Source organism: Littorina saxatilis, linkage group LG12 (genome assembly GCF_037325665.1).
Source record: "Littorina saxatilis isolate snail1 linkage group LG12, US_GU_Lsax_2.0, whole genome shotgun sequence".
In the NCBI taxonomy this organism is placed as follows: Eukaryota; Metazoa; Mollusca; class Gastropoda; order Littorinimorpha; family Littorinidae; genus Littorina; species Littorina saxatilis.
This window is the reverse complement of record NC_090256.1, coordinates 50,430,012-50,452,419: the sequence shown is the minus strand read 5'-3', so window position 1 is coordinate 50,452,419 and position 22,408 is coordinate 50,430,012. Positions and strand designations below refer to the sequence as shown.

The window sequence follows — 22,408 nt, the reverse complement described above, 5'->3', positions numbered from 1 at the left end:
ATCCAACGTTAAAGTTTTCCGGACGGACGGACGACTCGGGTGAGTACATAGACTCACTTTTGCTTCGCATGTGAGTCAAAAATGTCCACCAAAATACCCGTGTGACTTGGAATAATAGGCCGTGAAAAGTAGGATATGCGCCGAAATGGCTGCGATCTGCTGGTCGATGTGAATGCGTGATGTAATGTGTAAAAAATTCCATCTCACACGGCATAAATAGATCCTTGCGCCTTGAGTCCGAGTCTGGAGATACGCGCGCGATATAAGACTTCATATAACATAACATCTTGGCGATTCCGTATAAGCTTAAAACTAAAGGACAGGTTATAATCATTTTTTTTATATCTACATCACCATAAGTACATTTAATATCTTCAAATCATAATTGAACTTTTTCTGGAATACACTCTGTGATCTTCTTATATTGCTAATCTGATAGACACATGGGGGACTTCAGTGGTTGTGATTGGATAGTCTCACACAGCCCTATTTCGATCATCGGGACCATATTTCCACGGAAGTTGCTCATTATCTTGTATATTTGCAACAACAAAGAACGCATGCTTCCGGTTTGATAATGCGACTCTTCTTTGACTCGTCGACATTACACTTGTTTCGTCTAATTATCGGACCCTATTGCTGCGCTGAAAACACAATAGCTGTTAATATTCAGAATTCCATGTACCACTGCTCACAGAACAAGAGCACTCAAAAAGTCTACCTTGCAGATGTCCTTGTAGACGTAGCAGTACAGCCAGTCGTGCACAACCACGTTCCACGTTCGGTAGTAGTTGGAGAAGGTGGTAGAATTCCACCAGTCCTGAAATAAACCACAAACAAAACCATAAAAAAATGTCTCAAAAACTATTTCAATTGCATACAGTTACAGCAGTCCCTGCAATGTACGGCCCCCGGCGCGGCGTGAGCGGACACCTGACATGTACGGACACATTTGCTCGGCACGGAGTGTTTTCCTTCTATATTTGCCCCCCCTTAAACGGACACCTGCAAAACGTGGACGCGGACACTCATTTTCGGTCCCAACAGCAGGTCATACCTCCAATGTACGGACAGACCATCGTCAAATTTTCACCACAACAAAATCGATAACAGAGCAGTCCGGCTCTTGGTACAAAGATCACAGCCGCAATGGTGTGATGACAGTCACTGATAACTTGAGTGCACGTGTACCCATCGTGTGTCTGTGTGTAACCTCTTTCATTGACAAGATACTCTTGTTTCCCCTCAGCCTTGACCAGTGAGTCGGTTGCCTAATCTATGAACCCTTCAGTTGTCTTGCTTTGTCAAAAGTTACGACACAGTCAACTGGTTTTGCTCTGAGTGAACAGTGCAGCTGGCCTCTCTGGCCACAGCCCCCAACAGTACATGGCTGGAGGGAGTGAGAGAGAGAAAGGGGGGAGGGGGGTGGAGGGTTAGCTGGCTAAACTCTGTGGGGTGTCCGGTGTCACCGCATGTCAGCAGGAAGAGCATTGGAGAGAAATAGAGAGGTGTACTCTTCCACACAATTTCCAAGCATCAGTTGTCACGGCTTGGGGTAGGCATTAGTGAGGGAGAGTGGGAGCTGTGTTATGTACATTGTATTTCCGACTGAAGAGTGAAAAGTCACTGCCATGCCACATGATCGGCATGCAGTCAATAAAGCCAGACAAGAAACAAATAAATTACTTGATTATGACATGCAGCTCTATCTGCTGCTATTTATTCAAACTGGTTTTCAAGCTTATTCTTGCAAAGCATCTGCACACGCTCCTCTGTGCTGTGTTTGTGTGGCTGCTTTCTATGTCAGTGCATGGTGAGTGTGTTCACTGCCTTGAGGATTTAGTTTATCTCTTCTTTTCAACACTTTTCATACAAATCCTTTTTACAGAACGTTTAAAGAAGTATTAGGAGTTTATTGTTATTGTTTAGTAGCCACAAGAAGTGATTAGCATAGACTCAATCCTGTCGTTTGTGTGTCTCTGTGTCGGTGTATGGGGGAGGGGGTGGTGTGGTCACCCCTCCCGTGACCGGACACCTGCAATGTACGGACAGTTTTGCTATGGCCCAAGGGTGTCCGTTCATGAGAGGGACTGCTGTAGTAATATTTCAAATAGACCTGTCAGTGTGTTGCGTTAAATATCAGGCTAGCCAGAAACAACAAGCAAAAACTTACACAACAAGGAAATTCTTTAGTTTGAGAAAAGATGAATCTGCCATCAAACACAGAAACCTGACAGTAACAACTAATAAATAACCAGTATGTTTTACCTTGTAGAAGAGACGGTCCCCAAAGCGCAGCATTTCAGCAAAAGCATTCAACCAGGAATGCAGGATGGCAAAAAAGCCTGCAACACAGATGTGCTGGAGTTACTGTCATTACCTCCAAAAGAACACAGTAGCTTTATTTGTTGGGCAGAGAGGGTTTCACATTAGTCCAGAACTTCATCCATGTAACAAACCAAATGTAGGAAATCCTGCCTACCAAAACAATTATAACACACAAATAATAAGTACATGTAAAATCATTTTGAGGAGAGTGGTTCCCTGTTCTTCACTGACTGAGGCATGGAATCTGCGATAAATGGAAAAGTTTCAAAGTATCCTTCAAGTCGAATAATGATTGAATTCTGGGTCTGAATGTCAGAAAGCACTCCGAAATTTTCAAGCTCACAAAACAGTCTCATTTCACACAAAGGTCTGAAGATTCTCATGTGTGCAGTCACTGATACATTCCCTCTTCATAAGACTGAAAAAAATGGATTATACAAGGGACGCAACTCTGTTGCCGACACGTGGCTTGTTTTCTGTCTGTAAACTTGGAATTCAATGTTTTAATATTTTTCGAGAGTGATACAATATTGAATAATAAAATGATGTTGTATTGAATTGAATTGAATTGAATTGGATTTTCTGCCCAAAACTGAAAACTGAACCACCCCTAACACTCACCGATAAAAAGCACGAGAGTAGCAGGCATCATGGAGCCAAAGACTGACAGCATGAGAGCTTTGGAGGTGACGTGCTCGCGATTAAAGTTCTGGAAGACGGGCACGCAGAACCGCTCAAAGATGTAGTAGGTGTAGAAGAGACAGGCCAAGACCTGGCCAAAGTTGCTGACCACGTAACTCCAGTGAATCGTCTTGGTCCTGTACCAACAATACACCTGGGACTGTGATTTCAGCTCAAAAGCACCGAGTGCAAGGTCAACTTCCAATTCTGAATGGCCAGGAGTTTACATATGGATCAATACAATGCAAGAACAGTGGAATCTCCTTCTTTAGACACCCTCAAACTCCCCCCCCCACCCCCCACAAACCAATTCAAGACATTTAATATTTCTTAATTTTAAGACAATGTTTTCTCAGATTTCCTGTTCTTCTTTTTCTTCAGCGTTCCAGAATTTCCTGGTTATGTGTGAGCTCGTTTGCCCATTTGGGTTCCCCAAACTATACTCTGAGAGCATAGTCAGCTTCACTCCGCTTTCGTTGAGTAGGTATGCTGGGTATTTTCGTGTTTCCATAACCCACCGAATTCCGACATGGATTACAGGATCTTTTCCGTGCGCACTTGGTCTTGTGCTTGCGTGTACACACGAAGGGGGTTAAGTCACTAGCAGGTCTGAACATAAGTTGACCTGGGAGATCGAAAAAATCTCCACTCTTAACCCACCAGGCGGCAGCGACCGGGATTCGAACTCACGACCTCCCGATTAGGAGGTCGACGTCTTACCACCATGCCACTGCGCTCGTCAGATTTCCTGTTCACATGCAATCTTTGTAAACTGAACTCGATCTGTTTGTTCGTTCATGGGGTGAAACTCCCACGGCTTTTACGTGTATGACCGTTTTTACCCCGCCATTTAGGCAGCCATACGCCGCTTTCGGAGGAAGCATGCTGGGTATTTTCGTGTTTTTATAACCCACCGAACTCTGACATGGATTACAGGATCTTTTTCGTGCGCACTTGGTCTTGTGCTTGCGTGTACACACGGGGGTGTTCGGACACCGAGGAGAGTCTGCACACAAAGTTGACTCTGAGAAATAAATCTCTCGCCGAACGTGGGGACGAACTCATGCTGACAGCGGCCAACTGGATACAAATCCAGCGCGCTACCGACTGAGCTACATCCCCGCCCAACGAACTCGACCTGATTTTCTCAGATGTTTGAGGTTTTAAAGGGCAGTTCCACACTAAAACGTTGTGTACATTCTTACCTGGGGTAGTGATCCCTGTACACCAGTGTGGGGGCGAAGAGAAAGTACAGGTATTTGGAGAAGTCCGGACATCCATGTGACTCATCTGTGGACAGTGGGAATACTATAGGCAACCCTGTTACACGTACAGCAGTACATGCTTCTTGAATTTCAAATGATTCCAATTTCCATTCCAAGCCAATATCGATGGAAAGTGAATTAACAAAATTAAACTACTCAAGAGTCACCACTGCATACATTTTATTAAAACCAAACTGGGTAAAAAGTCAGAGAGCACTACTGATGTCAGGAACAAACAGTCAATGTCGTATTCATTACTTTAGTATTAGCTTTTAGCTGGCTGAATGAAATATAAAGCCTTGTTGATAACTGCAGTATTGCCAGGAATATAACAAACACCAGCAGCAGTGAGAGCAATGACAGAGATACAGAGAGAGATGAAGAAAGAGAGAGAGAGAGAGAGAGAGAGAGAGAGAGAGAGAGAGAGAGAGAGAGAGAGAGAGAGAGAGAGAAGCACAGCTCAACAGGGTCAAACAAAACTGCTTGATAAAACTTTTACTGCATCCTGTAAGCTAAGTAGGGCGTTAAAAAAACCTCTGATCTAACTCCCCCCCCTCCACACACACACCCCAATGAAAAATCCTTACCACCAGTGTCATCATCTTTCTTGCCGTAAATGACCTTGTATGCGTTCTCTCTGATAAAAGCATGGGTCTTCATTATCAGACGCAGCTGAAACAGAAAATATAATAGCATACAGTAGTGTTACTTCTGTAAATGTAGCACCGAAATTCTGAAAGTTTTTCGTTTCAATTAGAAACTAAAAGAACATGCCTTAAAAACAACAACACTGGAGAAAAAAACTACAAAATTAAGTCACATCATCTCTGGCTTTTTCTGTTTAAACCTCTTTCCATTCCTTTTTCAATCCCATTGAAACATGACCCTGGAGATAACATCAGTGCAATTTTTTTCTTGCAGATGTTTGACAGCCCCCCGCCCACTCAAAGTTCCCCTCCTTCTATTTGTATTAGATGTAAGGACAGGTCATAAGAAAAGGCATGGCCTTAAACCTCTATCCGTCTAAAATAAAGTTCCATCTAATGCTGCGTCGCCCAAAACAAATAACGGTTTTGGGTGTGACGAAAAAAAGAACAGGGCCGGAGTGCTATGTAAATTATGAGCAATTCTTCCAAATCCATTTAGAAAAATATGACACTAACAGACTGTTTCCGCATATTGAGCCAGATTATTTTGTTATGGCAAATCGATGTTGCAGTTCCGGAGCAAATGATCAAAATTTCTTTGCGAATTTGCGTTCAAACGTGTTTTTCCCATAATATAACAATGCACAGCTCGAAAATATGGCCAAGAACAAATCTACGGTACTTCGAAGAAAGAAGAATAACAACATTCTTGTCCATTATGACTTGCAATTTACCGTGTGCGCTGTAAAATCTCCCTACCTTCAAAGCAGACGAAAAGCAGACATCTTCATTTTCTTCCAAGGGAGAAATCGTTGGTCATAAAGTTTAGCAGGACCCAAACATACTTCTGCACGCTTTCTTTTCTTGTCATATTCAGTTGCTTCGCAAAAATAAAATGTCATTGATTTTCTCAACTTGTCAAATCAGTCAAAACGACCGCAGAACACAGAACTGAGAAATGACACTGATTGAAATACGAAAGATCTTCGATGACGAAAGTATAAATGACGTCATGTGGTCACACCTATCGAGAACTAAGTGTCGCTCAGAACCAGCGCCCTTCCATTAATCATCATTATCATCATCCCATAAAGTGACGTACCTGTTCACAGGAGATGACGACAGAGGAGGCTGGAGGGAGATTGTTTTCTACAACGTACAGGACAGGTAGGACAACGAAGGCTGTCTGATACAGGATCACCAGGCCCAGCCACATCAGGTCGTACATATCTGTAGGGACAGAAAAAAATGCCCGTTTTATTAAAACAGAACACTACTAATTCTGATGCAACCAAGTATCACATACACTCAACGTACACAGTTGATAATGCACTGTTGCAAAAAAACAAAAAACCCAACAAAACAAACAAATCAAAACAGACCAAGCTCTGACATATTGATTACAGAATCTTTTCCATGAGTACTTGGTCTTGTGCCTGCGTGTACACACAAAGGGGGAAAGCTACGAGCACATAAGTTAACCAGGGAGATAAACAAAAATGCACCCTTAACCCACCAGAAGCAGCTAGGATTCGAACCCCAAACTTTTCACAGGTAACCACTAGCCCATTGCGCCAGTTCATTAATAAACAATTTATAGGGGTCAAATTGACAAATTGGGAGTAAATAAAGCAATATTTCAGGTGTTGTATGCATTTGAGCCCGATGGCGACACACACTAGGCCTTCTTTTGTGCCAACTGAAGCAAACCCCTCAAGGTCAGAACAAATCTTGAATATATATTTTCACTATGACAAATAGAGAGAGAGAGACAAGACAAGACAAGACAATTCTTATTTACAAGGATTGCACAAGCAAACTTTACATTGCTTTTATTCCATTCAGTCCTCGCCCATATAGCTAGAGAGAGAGAGAGAGAGAGAGAGAGAGAGAGAGAGCAAAAGAGGGGAAAGGGGAGAGGGAGACAGAGACAAGAGGGAAAGAGGTGTGGTGAGGGAAGGGAGGTAATGCAGTGGTATTCACAGCCAGCTCCAGCGAAGAGAACAAAGAGAACTGGGTAGAACAAGCGGTGTTTGTGTGTGTGTGTTTGAGAGAGAGAGAGAGAAAGAGAGAGAGAGAAAGAGAGAGAGAGAGAGAGAGAGAGAAAGACTCGGAGAGAGAGAGAGAGAGAGAGAGAGAGAGAGAGAGAGAGAGAGAGAGAATGTGTGTGCACGTGCACGCAAGAGAGGTGGAGAGAGAGAGAGAGAGAGAGAGAGAGAGAGAGAGAGAGAGAGAGAGAGAGCGAGAGAGCGAGAGAGAGAGAAAGAGAGAAAGAGAGAGAGAGAGAGAGAGAGAGAGAGAGAGAGAGAGAGAGAGAGAGAGAGAGAGAGAGAGAATGTGTGTGCGCATGCACGCAAGAGAGGTGGAGAGAGAGAGAGTGAGAGAGAGTGAAAGACATACAGACAGAGAGAAGAAGAGAGCGAGAAAAAGAGAGATCAAGATGTACAAAACCTACCGGAGCGCTGAACTTTCCCCCTGAAAGGGACGCCTGGCTGCCTGTGGGTGGCCCAGTAGTAGAACGCTGGGTAGACGATAAGCAGCGAACTGAGCTGCATGCACATCCACAGTGACATCACCTTGGGGAACTTGCCGAACGCATACACAATCAGGTCAAAGTTCAGGTTCAGCCTGCACACAAGAACAAATCTGTGTACTTCACTGTGGTAATGTAAGATGGTGAGGTAAGGCAAGGTAAGGTAAGGTGAGGTGAGGTAAGGTAAGGTCAGGTCACAAGGTAATCTCACAAAGTCCTGTAAGGTTTCACTCATGGAAATTTACGTCGCTTTCTCTCATGGGGAAAGCGAATTGCCATACAGTATGGCGCCACCCATATTTTTTCTTGTTTTGTGTATGTGTGTGTTTGTGTTTTCTAAACCCTGAGACTTTCGATGTGAGTGTGACCTTGGGATTTATCATGCACATGCATGCAAACAGGGGTTTTGGGACACTAAAGAGAGTCTGAACAAATTTACTCTGGGAAATAAATCCTGGGGTTGAACCCACACTGACAGACTGGCATGGTTCATGAAATCATAAACTCCTAATTTTACATAGTAACAATTCACATCCTCTGCCCATTTTCACAGACAGCTTAGTGAGTGTATGCGCGTGGCAGTTTCTGTGAGAAGCGATCTCTGTGTCTGTAGCTAAGGTTTCTGCGAATAATAGCCCTAAGGTTGGTATATCTGGGATTCTTCCAATATATCGTTTCCATGTATATATCTGCGGTAACGCTTTATGTACAAAGACCACATGTTTTCCTTTTCATTTTTTCATTTTCATTACTTTATTGTCCCATCGCTGGGAAATTCGGGTCGCTTCCTCCCAGTGGAAAGCTAGCAGCAACGGAGTCGCGCTACCCAGGTGTCTGCGTGTTTAGGTGTATTCAGCCACCTGCACTTATGGCAGAATGACCAAGGTCTTTTACGTGCCATTGTGATGACACGGGGGTGGGACATGGCTTCCGTCTCTGGGTCTGCACATAAAGTTGACCCGTGTCCGTCCCGGCCCGAATTCGAACCTGCGACCTTTTGATCACAAGTCCAGTGCTCTACCAACTGAGCTACCGGGCCCCTTAATGCACACATAACTTTCTTCCCTTTACCAAGCAAAAGAGTCAAGTAAAACTGTGATACATATGTTCCCGATTGCTGTATTTTGAAGTATCTCCACGTCAAAGTCCAAATCAATCACGCCCCCACCCCAACATCCCCCCCCCCCACACACACTTTCAGCCTCCAGTATTGGGGTCAGGGCTGAGGGCATGTAACAGCTGTGTTTGTTTTATTGCCTCTTGTTTCTAAAGACAAGCTGACTGCAAAACAGTCCAATCGATTTGCTTATCAACAACACACTTCATCAACAACACTTGCTACACTGCACAGTTTTCAGTGAAAGAAATCTGCTGTAGTCATTCTGTGAGTTCGACAGCTTGACTAAATGTTGTTGTATATTCGCCTTACGCGACTTGTTAAGACTTGAATTGTTGAGAATGTTGAGGTCTGAAAAGGGGGGTTCCACTGTGTGAGGTCAACTTACGTTCCCTTCTCCACCCCGTCATAGAACAGTGTGTTGAGACTGAAAAGGGGGGTTCCACTGTATGAGAGTGTTATGGTCAACTTACGTTCCCTTCTCCACCCCGTCATAGAACAGTGTGTTGAGACTGAAAAGGGGGGTTCCACTGTATGAGAGTGTTATGGTCAACTTACGTTCCCTTCTCCACCCAGTCATAGACCAGTGTGTTGAGACTGAAAAGGAGGGTTCCACTGTATGAGAGTGTTATGGTCAACTTACGTTCCCTTCTCCACCCAGTCATAGACCAGTGTGTTGAGACTGAAAAGGGGGGTTCCACTGTATGAGAGTGATATGGTCAACTTACGTTCCCTTCTCCACCCAGTCATAGACCAGTGTGTCGAGACTGAAAAGGGGGGTTCCACTGTATGAGAGTGTTATGGTCAACTTACGTTCCCTTCTCCACCCAGTCATAGACCAGTGTGTTGAGACTGAAAAGGGGGTTCCACTGCGTGAGAGTGTTATGGTCAACTTACGTTCCCTTCTCCACCCAGTCATAGACCAGTGTGTTGAGACTGAAAAGGGAGGTTCCACTGTATGAGAGTGTTATGGTCAACTTACGTTCCCTTCTCCACCCAGTCATAGAACAGTGTGTTGAGACTGAAAAGGGGGGTTCCACTGTATGAGAGTGTTATGGTCAACTTACGTTCCCTTCTCCACCCCGTCATAGAACAGTGTGTTGAGACTGAAAAGGGGGGTTCCACTGTATGAGAGTGTTATGGTCAACTTACGTTCCCTTCTCCAACCAGTCATAGACCAGTGTGTCGAGACTGAAAAGGGGGGTTCCACTGTGTGAGAGTGTTATGGTCAACTTACGTTCCCTTCTCCACCCAGTCATAGACCAGTGTGTTGAGACTGAAAAGGGGGGTTCCACTGTGTGAGAGCGTTATGGTCAACTTACGTTCCCTTCTCCACCCAGTCATAGACCAGTGTGTTGAGACTGAAAAGGGGGGTTCCACTGTATGAGAGTGTTATGGTCAACTTACGTTCCCTTCTCCACCCAGTCATAGACCAGTGTGTTGAGACTGAAAAGGGGGGTTCCACTGTATGAGAGTGTTATGGTCAACTTACGTTCCCTTCTCCACCCAGTCATAGACCAGTGTGTTGAGACTGAAAAGGGGGGTTCCACTGTGTGAGAGCGTTATGGTCAACTTACGTTCCCTTCTCCACCCAGTCATAGACCAGTGTGTTGAGACTGAAAAGGGGGGTTCCACTGTATGAGTGTTATGGTCAACTTACGTTCCCTTCTCCACCCAGTCATAGACCAGTGTGTTGAGACTGAAAAGGGGGGTTCCACTGTATGAGAGCGTTATGGTCAACTTACGTTCCCTTCTCCACCCAGTCATAGACCAGTGTGTTGAGACTGAAAAGGGAGGTTCCACTGTATGAGAGTGTTATGGTCAACTTACGTTCCCTTCTCCACCCAGTCATAGACCAGTGTGTTGAGACTGAAAAGGGAGGTTCCACTGAATGAGAGTGTTATGGTCAACTTACGTTCCCTTCTTCACCCAGTTATAGACCAGTGTGTTGAGACTGAACAGGTAGGTTCCACTGTATGAGAGCGTTATGGTCAACTTACGTTCCCTTCTCCACCCAGTCATAGACCAGTGTGTTGAGACTGAAAAGGGGGGTTCCACTGTATGAGAGCGTTATGGTCAACTTACGTTCCCTTCTCCACCCAGTCATAGACCAGTGTGTTGAGACTGAAGACGATGAGAATGGCGACGAAGATGTGATAGATGGTCTGGATGTGACTCGACTCCAGCAGCTCTCTGCAAAGTCACCACGTTCACAATGACAACATGAACACTTACAATGACCATATGAATGTTGACAATGATAATATGAACACTTAAAATGACATTGACAATATGAACACCTACTTTGACATTGACAAAATTAAAAATTTTAGTAATAAATTTTCATTTGATTAATATACTTACCCAACTCACATATAGCAATTAACCCATAGTTCAGTGCTGATACCGCTGTACGCGTCCCCTTAGCAACAAGGAAGACGCCTCTAAAAAAGAGTGACCGAGACCCGTAAGGGTATCCAGGCCAGCCCGTAAGGGAGGCTGCCTTCCATATGCGCGCGCATATGCCGCCATCTTGTCATTCTACACGAAGCCCAACTCACTACTTTTTTAGACCCCCATACCCCCCACAGCGGGGAGGCGGGAGGGAATAAACGATGTGAGTTGGGTAAGTATATTAATCAAATGAAAATTTATTACTAAAATTTTTAATTAAATTACATATCTTACCCAACTCACATATAGCAGATTGCTACTATAGGAGGAGGGTACTTACCAACTTAAGACCGCAGGACCTGCCCTGCAGCCACGAGAGCCGGCAAAGCCGCACTGCCATCTTGCCGCCTTGCAGCAATGTCTCTCAAATAAAAATTGATGAACACATCCTCAGATTTCCAATAAGCCGCCGCCAGGACCTCTGATAGGCGCCCTGAGCGAAGCACGGCCACAGAAGACGCCCAAGCCCTCGCTTCGTGCGTCCTGGCTGACGTAAGAGGAAGCACCGCCCTGACCTCGCCAGACTGGCGTTGCCACCATCCATACGCTTGCTTAATGGTCAGTGAAACCCATTTAGTCAAGGTGACCTTCGAGATATCCTTCGCTCGCACAGTGTTGAGGGATATAAACAATAATTTCTGAGTTTCCGAGCGAATCGGCGAAGACCTAGACAGGTAGCTGCTTAACGCCCTGACAGGACAATTTGACAGATCGGGGTCTCCAGGAGCGAGTATATCGCTCAAGGGTGGAATACGAATGCAAGGAGAAGCCTGACCGGGCTTTTGATTTTTAGCGAGAAAATTAGACGTAAATCTCAAAGAGTAGGAGCCATCCCTCTCCAGGGAAATATCTTTAGCGAGACCAGAAAGTGCGTGCACCTCGCTACCCCTCCTAGCCGTGGCAAGCAAGACCAAAAACAGAGTTTTTCTCGTCAAATTAGGTAAACTAGCCAACCGGAGAGGCTCAAAGTCCTCCGATGCAAGGAAACGGAGAACCACAAACAGATCCCAGGCAGGGAGCTGTGATCTTGAGAGAGCTGCGTCAAGGGCAGCTCCCTTAAGCACGCTTGAAATGACACCGTCAAGATTGATCTTGCGACCGAGCTGTCTAAGAGTGGAAGAAATCGCAGACCTTCTAACTCGCAGTGAAGAAGGAGAGACCCCCCTACTAGCCAACCAAGAGAGGTGGTTGGCTACCTCCATGGACCTTGGGGAAAGATGTTGAACCTTATTCTCAGAGCACCACTTGGCCCATGCAGCCCAATGAGAAGAGTAAACGGAGCTAGTTGAGTCTCTGTGTGCTTTCTGTACCAGTTTCAAAGTTGTGGCCGAGGCCCCGGCACGACGCAGAGCGATTCTGACAGAATCCAGCCGTGAAGCTGCAACGCTTGCGGATTCTCGTGCGGGACCCCTGACCTGGGCTGTAACAGGTCGCCCCTTCGAACGCCTAGAGGAATGGGTGGGCGCACTGCCAGCCGCAGAAGGTCCGGATACCAGTGCTGGCTGGGCCAAAGAGGAGCAACCAGCACCAGCGCTGGCTTTTCCAGATCCACTTTTCTTACTACCTTCCCTAGCAGGCAAAACGGAGGAAAAGCGTAAGCCTGCAGATTTGACCAATCCAGATCCAACGCGTTCACCGCCCACGCCAGAGGGTCCGGGAACGGTGAGACGAAAAGGGGAAGCCTGGTGGAGAATCTCGTTGCAAACAGATCTATGCAAGGCTTGTCTACTTGAACCCAAAGGCGGTCCAACGCCTGGTGGGAGAGGGTCCATTCTGAGTGCAGAACCTTGTCCCCCCGACTGAGGGCATCCGCCAAAACATTGAGCGTGCCCTTCAGGTACTTCGCTGAGAGAAGTATGTTGTGCGAGCTGCACCAAACCAACAGACGGCAAGCGCTCTCCGACAGCTTCTGCGAGCGTGTGCCCCCCTGCCGATTTATGTAAGCGGCCACAGTCGTATTGTCCGTGTGGACTTGAACATGACTGCCCCCCAGAAGCGGCAGGAAAGCCTGTAAACCCAGAGACACAGCCTCCAGCTCCAGCACGTTTATGTGCTGTGGAGCTAGGGAGAGATCCCACAGACCTGAGGCTGTCTGATCGGCCAGATGAGCACCCCAGCCTGTCATGGATGCATCTGTAACAAGAATGTTCTCCGGCGCCGGAGGAACGATCGGAACACCCTGAGAGACCCAGGGGAGCAGCCAAACACTTGTAGTGTTGCTGAACCAACTCCCCAGTCCTATGCGAACATTCCAGCCCTGAGAGGCTTGGTCCCACTGCCTCCTCAAAGCCGCCTGAAACGGCCTCTTGTGGACCCTGCCTAGAGGCACAAGGGGAGCCATCGATTCCATCTGCCCCAGTAGGGAGGACAACTCCCGGGCCGTGGACACACTCTTTCCTTTCAACGAGCGAACCAAGTTCTGAAGCTTGTCCACCCTCTTTTGAGAGGGACGGACTAACCACTCCACCGTATCGAAATCCATGCCCAGGTAAGTGAAGCGTTGGGATGGTTCTAACTCTGACTTCCCTAGATTGACTGTAAAGCCCAGCTGAGCCGCCAGGTCGAGAACCCTCGCAGTCTGAGTTCTGCACATGTACTGGTCCTGATGCAGATTCAACCAATCGTCTAAATACGCCCGTAGGCGTACCCCCTCTTGTCTGACAAGGGAGCAAAGCTGGCGAACGACCAGCGTGAAGATCCAGGGGGCCAGGGAAAGCCCAAAGGGGAGTGCCCGAAATTGAAACACTTTCTCGCCCCACAGAAAGCGCAGCCATTTCCTGTCTTGAACATGCATGAGCACATGGAAATATGCGTCGGTGAGATCCACCGACGTGGCCCAATCTCCCGGACGCAGAGCTTCCCTTACAGAGAGAGGAGTCTCCATGACAAACTTGACTACCCGTAGGTATTTGTTCAGGGTGGACAGGTCCAAAACAGGCCTCCATGCCCCTGAGGCTTTGGGCACCACGAACAGCCTGCCGTAAAAGCCGAGGGACTCTCGATCTCGAACTTCCTCTATCGCACCCTTCAGGAGTAGGGAAGCCACCTCCGCATGAACGGCTGACTTGGCTTCCGGGTCCACGGGATATCTGAAAGGCGGAGGTATCCTGGACAGAGGTGCCTTCCCCTCTGCCCAGAGGAGACGGAATCCCGAACGCACTATTCCCAAAATCCACCGGCTGGACACCAGGCGTGTCCAGGCGGCCAAGGCCCTGGAGGGGCCACCCGCCGCCACCACGGCGGGGGTTACTGGGAATAGTGGCTCGGGAGACCCTCATTGGGGGTGAGGCTTGTGCCCCGACCCCCGAGAACCCCCAAAGGAGCCTCTCTTCTGGTAAGGCGCGCCTCGCCCCCTACCCCGAAAAGAGGTGGACTGATTTTGCATCTTGCCCCCCCCCAGACGAAGAAGGCTGAGCCTTACTCTGGGAGGTAGGCTTGCTCTGAACCTTCTGAAAGCCGTGGTGAGCAATCCTTGCAATAGCCAGATCCCTAGCGTCCTGGGTTTCCTTCTGCAAAGCGTCCAAAGAGGAAGTACCCAGCAGCGACCCTTCCGTAAACGGGGATACCTTAAGTCTGTCAATGGTACCCCTGTCTCGGATCTTTGAACCCGCCAAAAAGGCAGTTCTGCGGGAATGTACAGCATGCCCGTAAAGCCTGGCTGCCAAGCTCAATTGTTCCTGAGAGACCCTGGCAAGCGTCGCCAACAGAGTTGTCACATCCTCCTGGGAGGCGTCGTAACGGAACTCAAACGGGTCTAACGATGAAGCGATAGACCTAGACAAAGAGCGTTGGAGAGAACTAGAGACGGAACCCAACTCGAGCAGAGATCTACCCGTCTCCTCCAAAGCCTGAAGAGCAGACTCCGTGTAAGGGACTGATCTATCCCTGGCATACCCGTCCTCCCGCAGAGAAAGCAGTTCCGGAGTCACCGGTAGAACTGATCTCGGCAAAGCGAAAGAGTCAAGTAGAGCGACGGGACGAACCGACAGTTTAGAGCTCTTTGAGAGCGCAGAACAAGGAACGTGTTGACCCGCTTTAGCCAACCAGGGGCCCACCACCTCCGGCGCCTCCCCATGCTGTGACAACAGCGGAAAGGCATCGGACATAGCTCGACCTTTCGCAAAAACCTTCGACATCTCGACCGCCACAGAGGGGGACTCCCGGAATCGGAACGAACTTTTCGGTTCCTTAGCACTCCTGAAATCCCCTAAGGCAGAAGGAGGATGGACAAACTGAGATTTGTTCACCGCCACCTCCTCCTCGAGATATTTCGAAGCCACTCCAGCCGCCAGAGCCACCGCATCTGGCAGCTGCCGTGGCAAAAAGAATCCAGCACCTTCAGCCTGAGAGGCGGCACCGTCATCCAGGTAGCCTTCGTGCCCTTCCGTGCACTCCGGAGACTGGTCCCCGTACTGACTAACAGAGTCAAGTCCAGAGCCAGCCATACTACCACCAACTTCCTGCCCCCTGGGCGGAAGCAGATGCCCTTCAACCTGACTACGGTCGGGAAGAATAGGAACATCTGTTCGCTTGTCAGGGCCCTTCGCACCCACTGACACCCCGACTAAGCGGTGGATATCAGCCGATGTTTCAGAACTTTCACCTGGGATGAGACCCGAGGCTACTCCCTCAAGACAACGCTCACGTGGAGTGCACATACCTTGTGAAGAAGAACGGACACCGGCCGGAGACCCCACGGGAGCCTGAGAGATCCCATCCTGAGACGCATGCACGTCCGCCCTCGTAACAGTAGCAGAGGGAGGCAAACGCACACTGGCCAGCGACGACGTACCACCGACACCTGCCGGCAGCGCACGAATCTCCGCCTTAGTTGACGAAACTTCAGCCGCTAAGGCCGAAACCTGAGAGCTTAATGTCAAAAGCAAAGAAGCAAAATCCGCAGATGCAAGCCCAGAACCTACAGGCGAGACATCCCCTACAACATGCTTAACCCCGAGCAAGGGCTTCTCCGTAGGTTTAGCAGACGAACCGGAAACTCCGGGCACGCCAACAACAACATCACTACATTTTTTGGATTCTGAACCCGAAAGAGACACGGGCGTATCGCCGTGCGTTTTAGAACTTCTAGAACTTCTAGAGCTTTTCTTAACAGGAGAGGGCGAAGCAGCTACATGTTTAGATGTTGACCTCTTCCCGTCCGCATTGTCGGCCATGATGAAAACAACTCACAAACAAATTTGGAAAAAATTTTGTAAGTCCGAAAACAAGCCAACAATGCCGCCAAAATTCAGGTAAAAAATGGAAAGATCTCACCTCAACAGCAAATGCGAAGTCCGGTGACAAGAAGACACCAAGGGGAACACAAACCAGGTCTGGAAGACCAAGCAAGTAGGCTGAAAACACAGCCGGAGCGTACCAAACACGACCAGCTCCACTGAGCGCTGAGAGTAGAATGACAAGATGGCGGCATATGCGCGCGCATATGGAAGGCAGCCTCCCTTACGGGCTGGCCTGGATACCCTTACGGGTCTCGGTCACTCTTTTTTAGAGGCGTCTTCCTTGTTGCTAAGGGGACGCGTACAGCGGTATCAGCACTGAACTATGGGTTAATTGCTATATGTGAGTTGGGTAAGATATGTAATTTAATGAACACTTACTATGACATTGACAATATGAACGCTTACAATGACAATATGAACACTTACAATGATAATATGAATGCTTACAATGACCATATGAATGCTTACAATGACAATATGAACACATACAATGACAATATGAACACATACAATGACAATATGCATGCGTACAATTACAACAAGAAGGGTAAAGCCCATACGACTCACATGCTTGACCTCGACCTTTAGGGTAACTAAACCTAGCAATGACATCATACACTAAGAACTGCTTTACACATTTTTCCTACCAAAATACATGTGACCTTGACCCAAGGTCAAGGTCATCCAAGGTCATGCAACACAAAGCTGTTAATTCAAGACATAGGAAGTACAATGGTGCTTATTGGCTCTTTCTACCATGAGATATGGTCACTTTTAGTGGTTCACTACCTTATTTTGGTCACATTTCATAAGGGTCAAAGTGACCTTGACCTTGATCATATGTGACCAAATGTGTCTCATGATGAAAGCATAACATGTGCCCCACATAATTTTTAAGTTTGAAACAGTTATCTTCCATAGTTCAGGGTCAAGGTCACTTCAAAATATGTATACAATCCAACTTTGAAGAGCTCCTGTGACCTTGACGCAAGGTAAACCAAACTGGTATCAAAAGATGGGGCTTACTTTGCCCTATATATCATATGTAGGTGAGGTATTCAATCTCAAAAACTTCAGAGAAAATGTGAAAAATAGCTGTTTTTTAAACATTTATGGCCCCTGCGACCTTGACCTTGAAGCAAGGTCAAGATGCTATGTATGTTTTTTGGGGCCTTGTCATCATACACCATCTTGCCAAATTTGGTACTGATAGACTGAATAGTGTCCAAGAAATATCCAACGTTAAAGTTTTCCGGACGTCCGGACGGACGGACGACTCGGGTGAGTACATAGACTCACTTTTGCTTCGCATGTGAGTCAAAAATCACTGTACATTATAATGCACATGCTAACATTTACTTCAGCATGGTAATGATTGAACTGTGCTGCTCTATACCTGCACACTCACACACACACACACACACACACCACCACCAAACACACCACCACCACCAACACACACACACACACACACACACACACACACACACACACACATCGTTTTTCCTCTACTTCTTCAGAAAAAAATAATCTGTTTCATGTAAAACGTCAAAACTTAGTTTCATACTCTGGAACAATTAACAATAACGAACGTATGACTTACGTAAGGACCGATCTTCTGTTAATATACACTTTGTCTGGCAACTCTCCATCTTTCCGTTTGGCGCTGAAACACAAAGAGAAAACAATCATCATGAATATATGTCATTCTGTGAATTTTGCCATAAACACAGCACATTTTGTTGCTGTTGGTTACATTTCACAAACTGTCTCTTCATCCTCTTTGCCTTTTATTTTGTCTTTAAAAGAACATGTTTCAGGCAAAGAAACCCTGTTAATATGTTGAATACATGCATATATGTATCCATTTGTCATTAATAGGATTAACAACAACAACAACAACAACAACAACAACAACAACAACAACAACAACAACAACAACAACAACAACAACAACAACAACACCAACACCAACAACAACAACAGTGAAGCAGACCATTTTCAAAATGCAGTGTAATCTGTCATTCTCCTTCCCACCTTTCATCAAAACACACACAGACACACACAAATACATACACACTCCAACAGATTGAAATTGGGAAAAGTCTTGTTTTGCATGACTGATCCAAAAGCATTATGCAATGACAACAAACCAGGTGAAGTTAGTAGGTATACTGTGTACAGTGCAGTCAACTGCAAATGAGATAGATCAAATCAAATAAACTCGGCCAAAAAATTATTGCACCCATCTTCTTGTCCCAACCAAAGAATTCATTCCCATGTCTTCTCATTTTCATTCAAACTTTCCACAGAGCAATTTAAATACACAATGTACATCTTATCAAACACAGCATCAAATATTTGGTGTCTTCGAATGAGTGAATGACTCATTTCTAAGCGAAAGAAAAGATAATATCAGATAATTTTTTTATTTACGAGGGCAATGATGTAAGCAGTACATGATAAAGAGAGAGAGAGAGAGAGAGAGAGAGAGAGAGAGAGAGAGAGAGAGAGAGAGAGAGAGAGAGAGAGAAAGAGAGAGAGAGAGAGAGAGAGAAAGAGAGAAAGAGAGAAAGAGAGAGAAAGAGAGCGAGAGACAGGGAGAAAGAGACAGAGACAAAGAGAGAGAGTGTGTGCGCGCACGCAAGAGAGGTGGAGAGAGAGAGTGTGTGTGCGCGCGCGCACGCAAGAGAGGTGGAGAGAGAGAGAGAGAGAGTGTGTGTGCGCGCACGCAAGAGAAGTGCCTGGAGAGAGAGAGAGAGAGAGATAATTGGGTCAGTGAAACCAAATGACACACTTAACAGTTATGACCCAGAAAGTTTGAGGTGTTATCTCCCATGCCTTTGTAACAGATGTAGGACATGGTGACCTACATCCGCAGACATCTAAAGCATGGTGTGCACAATACTATCTGCAGACACATTGTTTAATAATCTTATCAGCATAGCAACTGCCATGCGGCATGGGATAAACATGCATTCTCACCTGCACTTGAACCGACGGCTTGATTAATTGATCAAAACCGGTCAATTTATAGTGCTAACACTCAACTTCAAATGTTTCTTTTCCGGTACAACTGCTGATAATAAAACTAACAGTTGTTTGTGAGTACATGAATGTGATCTATATTTGCTTCTTTCCTCTTATCAAAATTGGTTATCAATGTTATATGATATCAGTATGCACTGTCTCCCTCCAGGATCCCGCATAAATAGAGACGGGATAATCAAACTACAATCTTTACAAACGAAACAGACAAGGCCCAGTTTTATGCCGCCAGAAACACTTTATAACTTTAACATTACATCTCGCAAACAGATCTTCTGATATCTGTATGTTTGTGTTGTATTGTATTCAAAATGTGATTAAAAATGTTTTAAAAAATGACAACATCAACATAACATCAACTCTACCCAGAAAACATCTTTGGCAGGGAAAGATAACAAAACGAATCAGCAAACAAAAACAGCGTAACCATGAAATATTAAAAACAGCCAGTTGGAAAACTCAGCTGGCTGCTTGACAAGCTCTTACATGAATAATGAAACCAATGCAATGATTCCACATTCATTGCAGCCCACTGTTAGCCCAAGAACGAGAACAAAGGCAAAGCACCCTTCAACATCTAGTTATACAAAAAAGCAGGCTGCACAAAAAAGCCAGCAAAACCATTGATTACTTCAGCATCCAAGCAAAAAGATCAACAGATTAAGAAAAAGATGGTTAGCAACTAATCCATTACCAACCACTTTGTTCAGCTTGAAGAATAGGACACCAAACAACAGGTGTGTAGTTAACAAAGTTAGAAGAACAATGTCAGAAGGTAAAGATGCAACAACTGAACAGAACTGTGACGTCTCTGCAGAAAATAAACAGGTGTGTGTGTGGTGTCACTAAAAGCCAGTAAGGGAAACAGAAAGCCACAATGTCCACAGATACCTACTGTTTGTAACCCTGCGATTCATTTCGACCCCCTGTCCTCAGCAGGGCCAAATGATCGACCCTGGTAATTAAAAGTCAAAAATCAACATTCACTAACAGGTATCCATTTATGATATGTATGTTAGCAGTATATTTTCAGTACATGTTAATACTTTTTAATAGAGAGGTACGTTTTCAGTACTTAGATCTTTGGTATCGTTTCAGCACGGTTCCAAGTTGGTACATTTTCAGTACGTACCTCAAATGTACCGCAAACATACCTCAAATGTACTGCAAACATACCAAAACTATACCTCCTGCAGTACAAAATAGGTATACTGCATTCCGGTAAGGGAACTATTTGAGCATGCAGTGACAGCCATAAGCCCACAAATAAAAAAAGATTACAAAACTGTCCACATATTAATTACACAAGTGTTAAGCCATGTCATGTACCACAGCCAAGAAATCATTGTTTCTTTCACGCTTAAAGAGAAGCACAAAGAAGCAAGTGCACATGTATACACCGACACAGACACATTTACAATACAATGAGTCAAAAACTAACATGCATTTTGACACTGATGGAGTTCGAAAGACAACATGATGAATAAAAACATATAGAAAGGGAGACATAAGAACACAACCAAATGCTCCTCCCTACTCTCCACCCCCTAAAAAAAAACACCACCTCAAGCATACTTTCTTAACTTTGACCATAGAAAGTATACTTCATTTTACTTGTACAACTACAAGTTGCTTAGTTTGTGTATGTTGCATGCATGCGTTGGGGGAGAAAGGTGGGGGCACAATGCTGTCTCTTTTTAAAAACGAATACAGTGGAACCCCCCCTTTAAAGATCCCCCAATTAAAGACTACCTCCCTTTTGAAGCTCTGTTTTCATTGACTGGATTCAGTATTGTTTTTCACACAAAAAAGAAAAAAAAATCTAACTGCAATCACTTTACTTTCTTTGGTGTTTAACGTCGTTTTCAACCGTTCAAGGTTATGCAATCACTTAAGACTTGATAGTCAGTTTAACTTTTTAAAAGATATAATTTACTAATTTGACGTCGCAAGCACACAGTTACAGACACGCACAAATCTACTTTCTACTGCATGCAAAACTGCTTTTACATGCAAACAAGACATCCTTCCCTTTTCGTCCTTTCCAATACAGTGGAACCCCCCGCCCCCCCCCCCCCCCCCTTTTAAGACCGTCAAATAGCTGAGATAATCAGGTCTTCTTCTTCTTCTGCGTTCGTGGGCTGAAACTCCCATGTACACTCGTGTTTTTTGCACGATTGGAATTTTACGTGTATGACCGTTTTTTACCCTGCCATACGCCGTTTTCGGAGGAAGCATGCTGGGTATTTTCGTGTTTCTATAACCCACCGAACTCTGACATGGATTACAGGATCTTTTTCGTGCGCACTTGGTCTTGTGCTTGCGTGTACACACGGGGGTGTTCGGACACCGAGGAGAATCTGCACACAAAGTTGACTCTGAGAAATAAATCTCTCGCCGAACGTGGGGACGAACTCACGCTGACAGCGGCCAACTGGATACAAATCCAGCGCGCTACCGACTGAGCTACATCCCCGCCCAATCAGGTCTTAGAATGGTGGAAGTCTTAAAATGGCGGTAAATTTACAGAGGCTATGAACATCTGAGAAAGGGGGTTCCACTGTACATATTTGACTTTTTTTACCCCCTGAAAACGAATGAGAACCTTGCAATGTTAGTCTGTCACTGCTTATGGGGGTGGACAGCGCCATACAGAAAGTGAAACATGTATGTACATCATTGAATACATGTATGTACACAAGCTTTCCATGTGTAATTGACAAAACGCAGACTTACGTTTGTTTCTGAGGTCTGACGCTGCCATTCGCAGACTGCGGGCCTTGCTCTATCTGCTCCACTTCATTGATGAAGGAATCAAACAAGTCATCCAGTCTGTGGTTTAGCTGCTCCAGGAGGTCTCCCCTCAGGTTCTGAAAGAATACAAAACGGTCGGTGAACGGTAAGGCCAAGCTACATGTATCTACAGTGGAATCCCCCTTTTAAGACCTCCAAATATCTGAGAAAATTGTGTCTTAATAAGGAGGGAGTCTTAAAATGGAGGTTCATTTACAGAGACTACGAAGAGACAATCTGAAAAAGTAAGATCTGAAAAGAGAGGAAGTCTTAAATTCGGGGGTCTTAAAGGGGAATTCCAC

The 22,408-nt window shown here is 45.7% G+C and overlaps 1 protein-coding gene across 2 annotated transcripts in view; it reads right to left on the bottom strand.

The window, feature by feature from the left end:
* LOC138982160 (sterol O-acyltransferase 1-like) overlaps nt 1-22,408 on the bottom strand; it is a 36,375-nt gene that overhangs the window by 11,128 nt on the left and 2,839 nt on the right. Inside the window, exons 3-13 of one of the 2 annotated variants that reach the window (XM_070355382.1) lie at nt 22,050-22,183; nt 20,209-20,268; nt 17,869-17,931; nt 10,657-10,764; nt 7,377-7,549; nt 6,024-6,151; nt 4,862-4,946; nt 4,215-4,299; nt 2,950-3,146; nt 2,269-2,345; nt 722-820 (exon numbers count right to left, since the gene is read on the bottom strand). In XM_070355382.1, coding sequence (XP_070211483.1) covers nt 722-820; nt 2,269-2,345; nt 2,950-3,146; nt 4,215-4,299; nt 4,862-4,946; nt 6,024-6,151; nt 7,377-7,549; nt 10,657-10,764; nt 17,869-17,931; nt 20,209-20,268; nt 22,050-22,183 — 1,209 coding nt within the window. The remainder of the gene's footprint in view (nt 1-721; nt 821-2,268; nt 2,346-2,949; nt 3,147-4,214; nt 4,300-4,861; nt 4,947-6,023; nt 6,152-7,376; nt 7,550-10,656; nt 10,765-17,868; nt 17,932-20,208; nt 20,269-22,049; nt 22,184-22,408) is intronic. The other variant, XM_070355384.1, reaches the window with a different exon arrangement.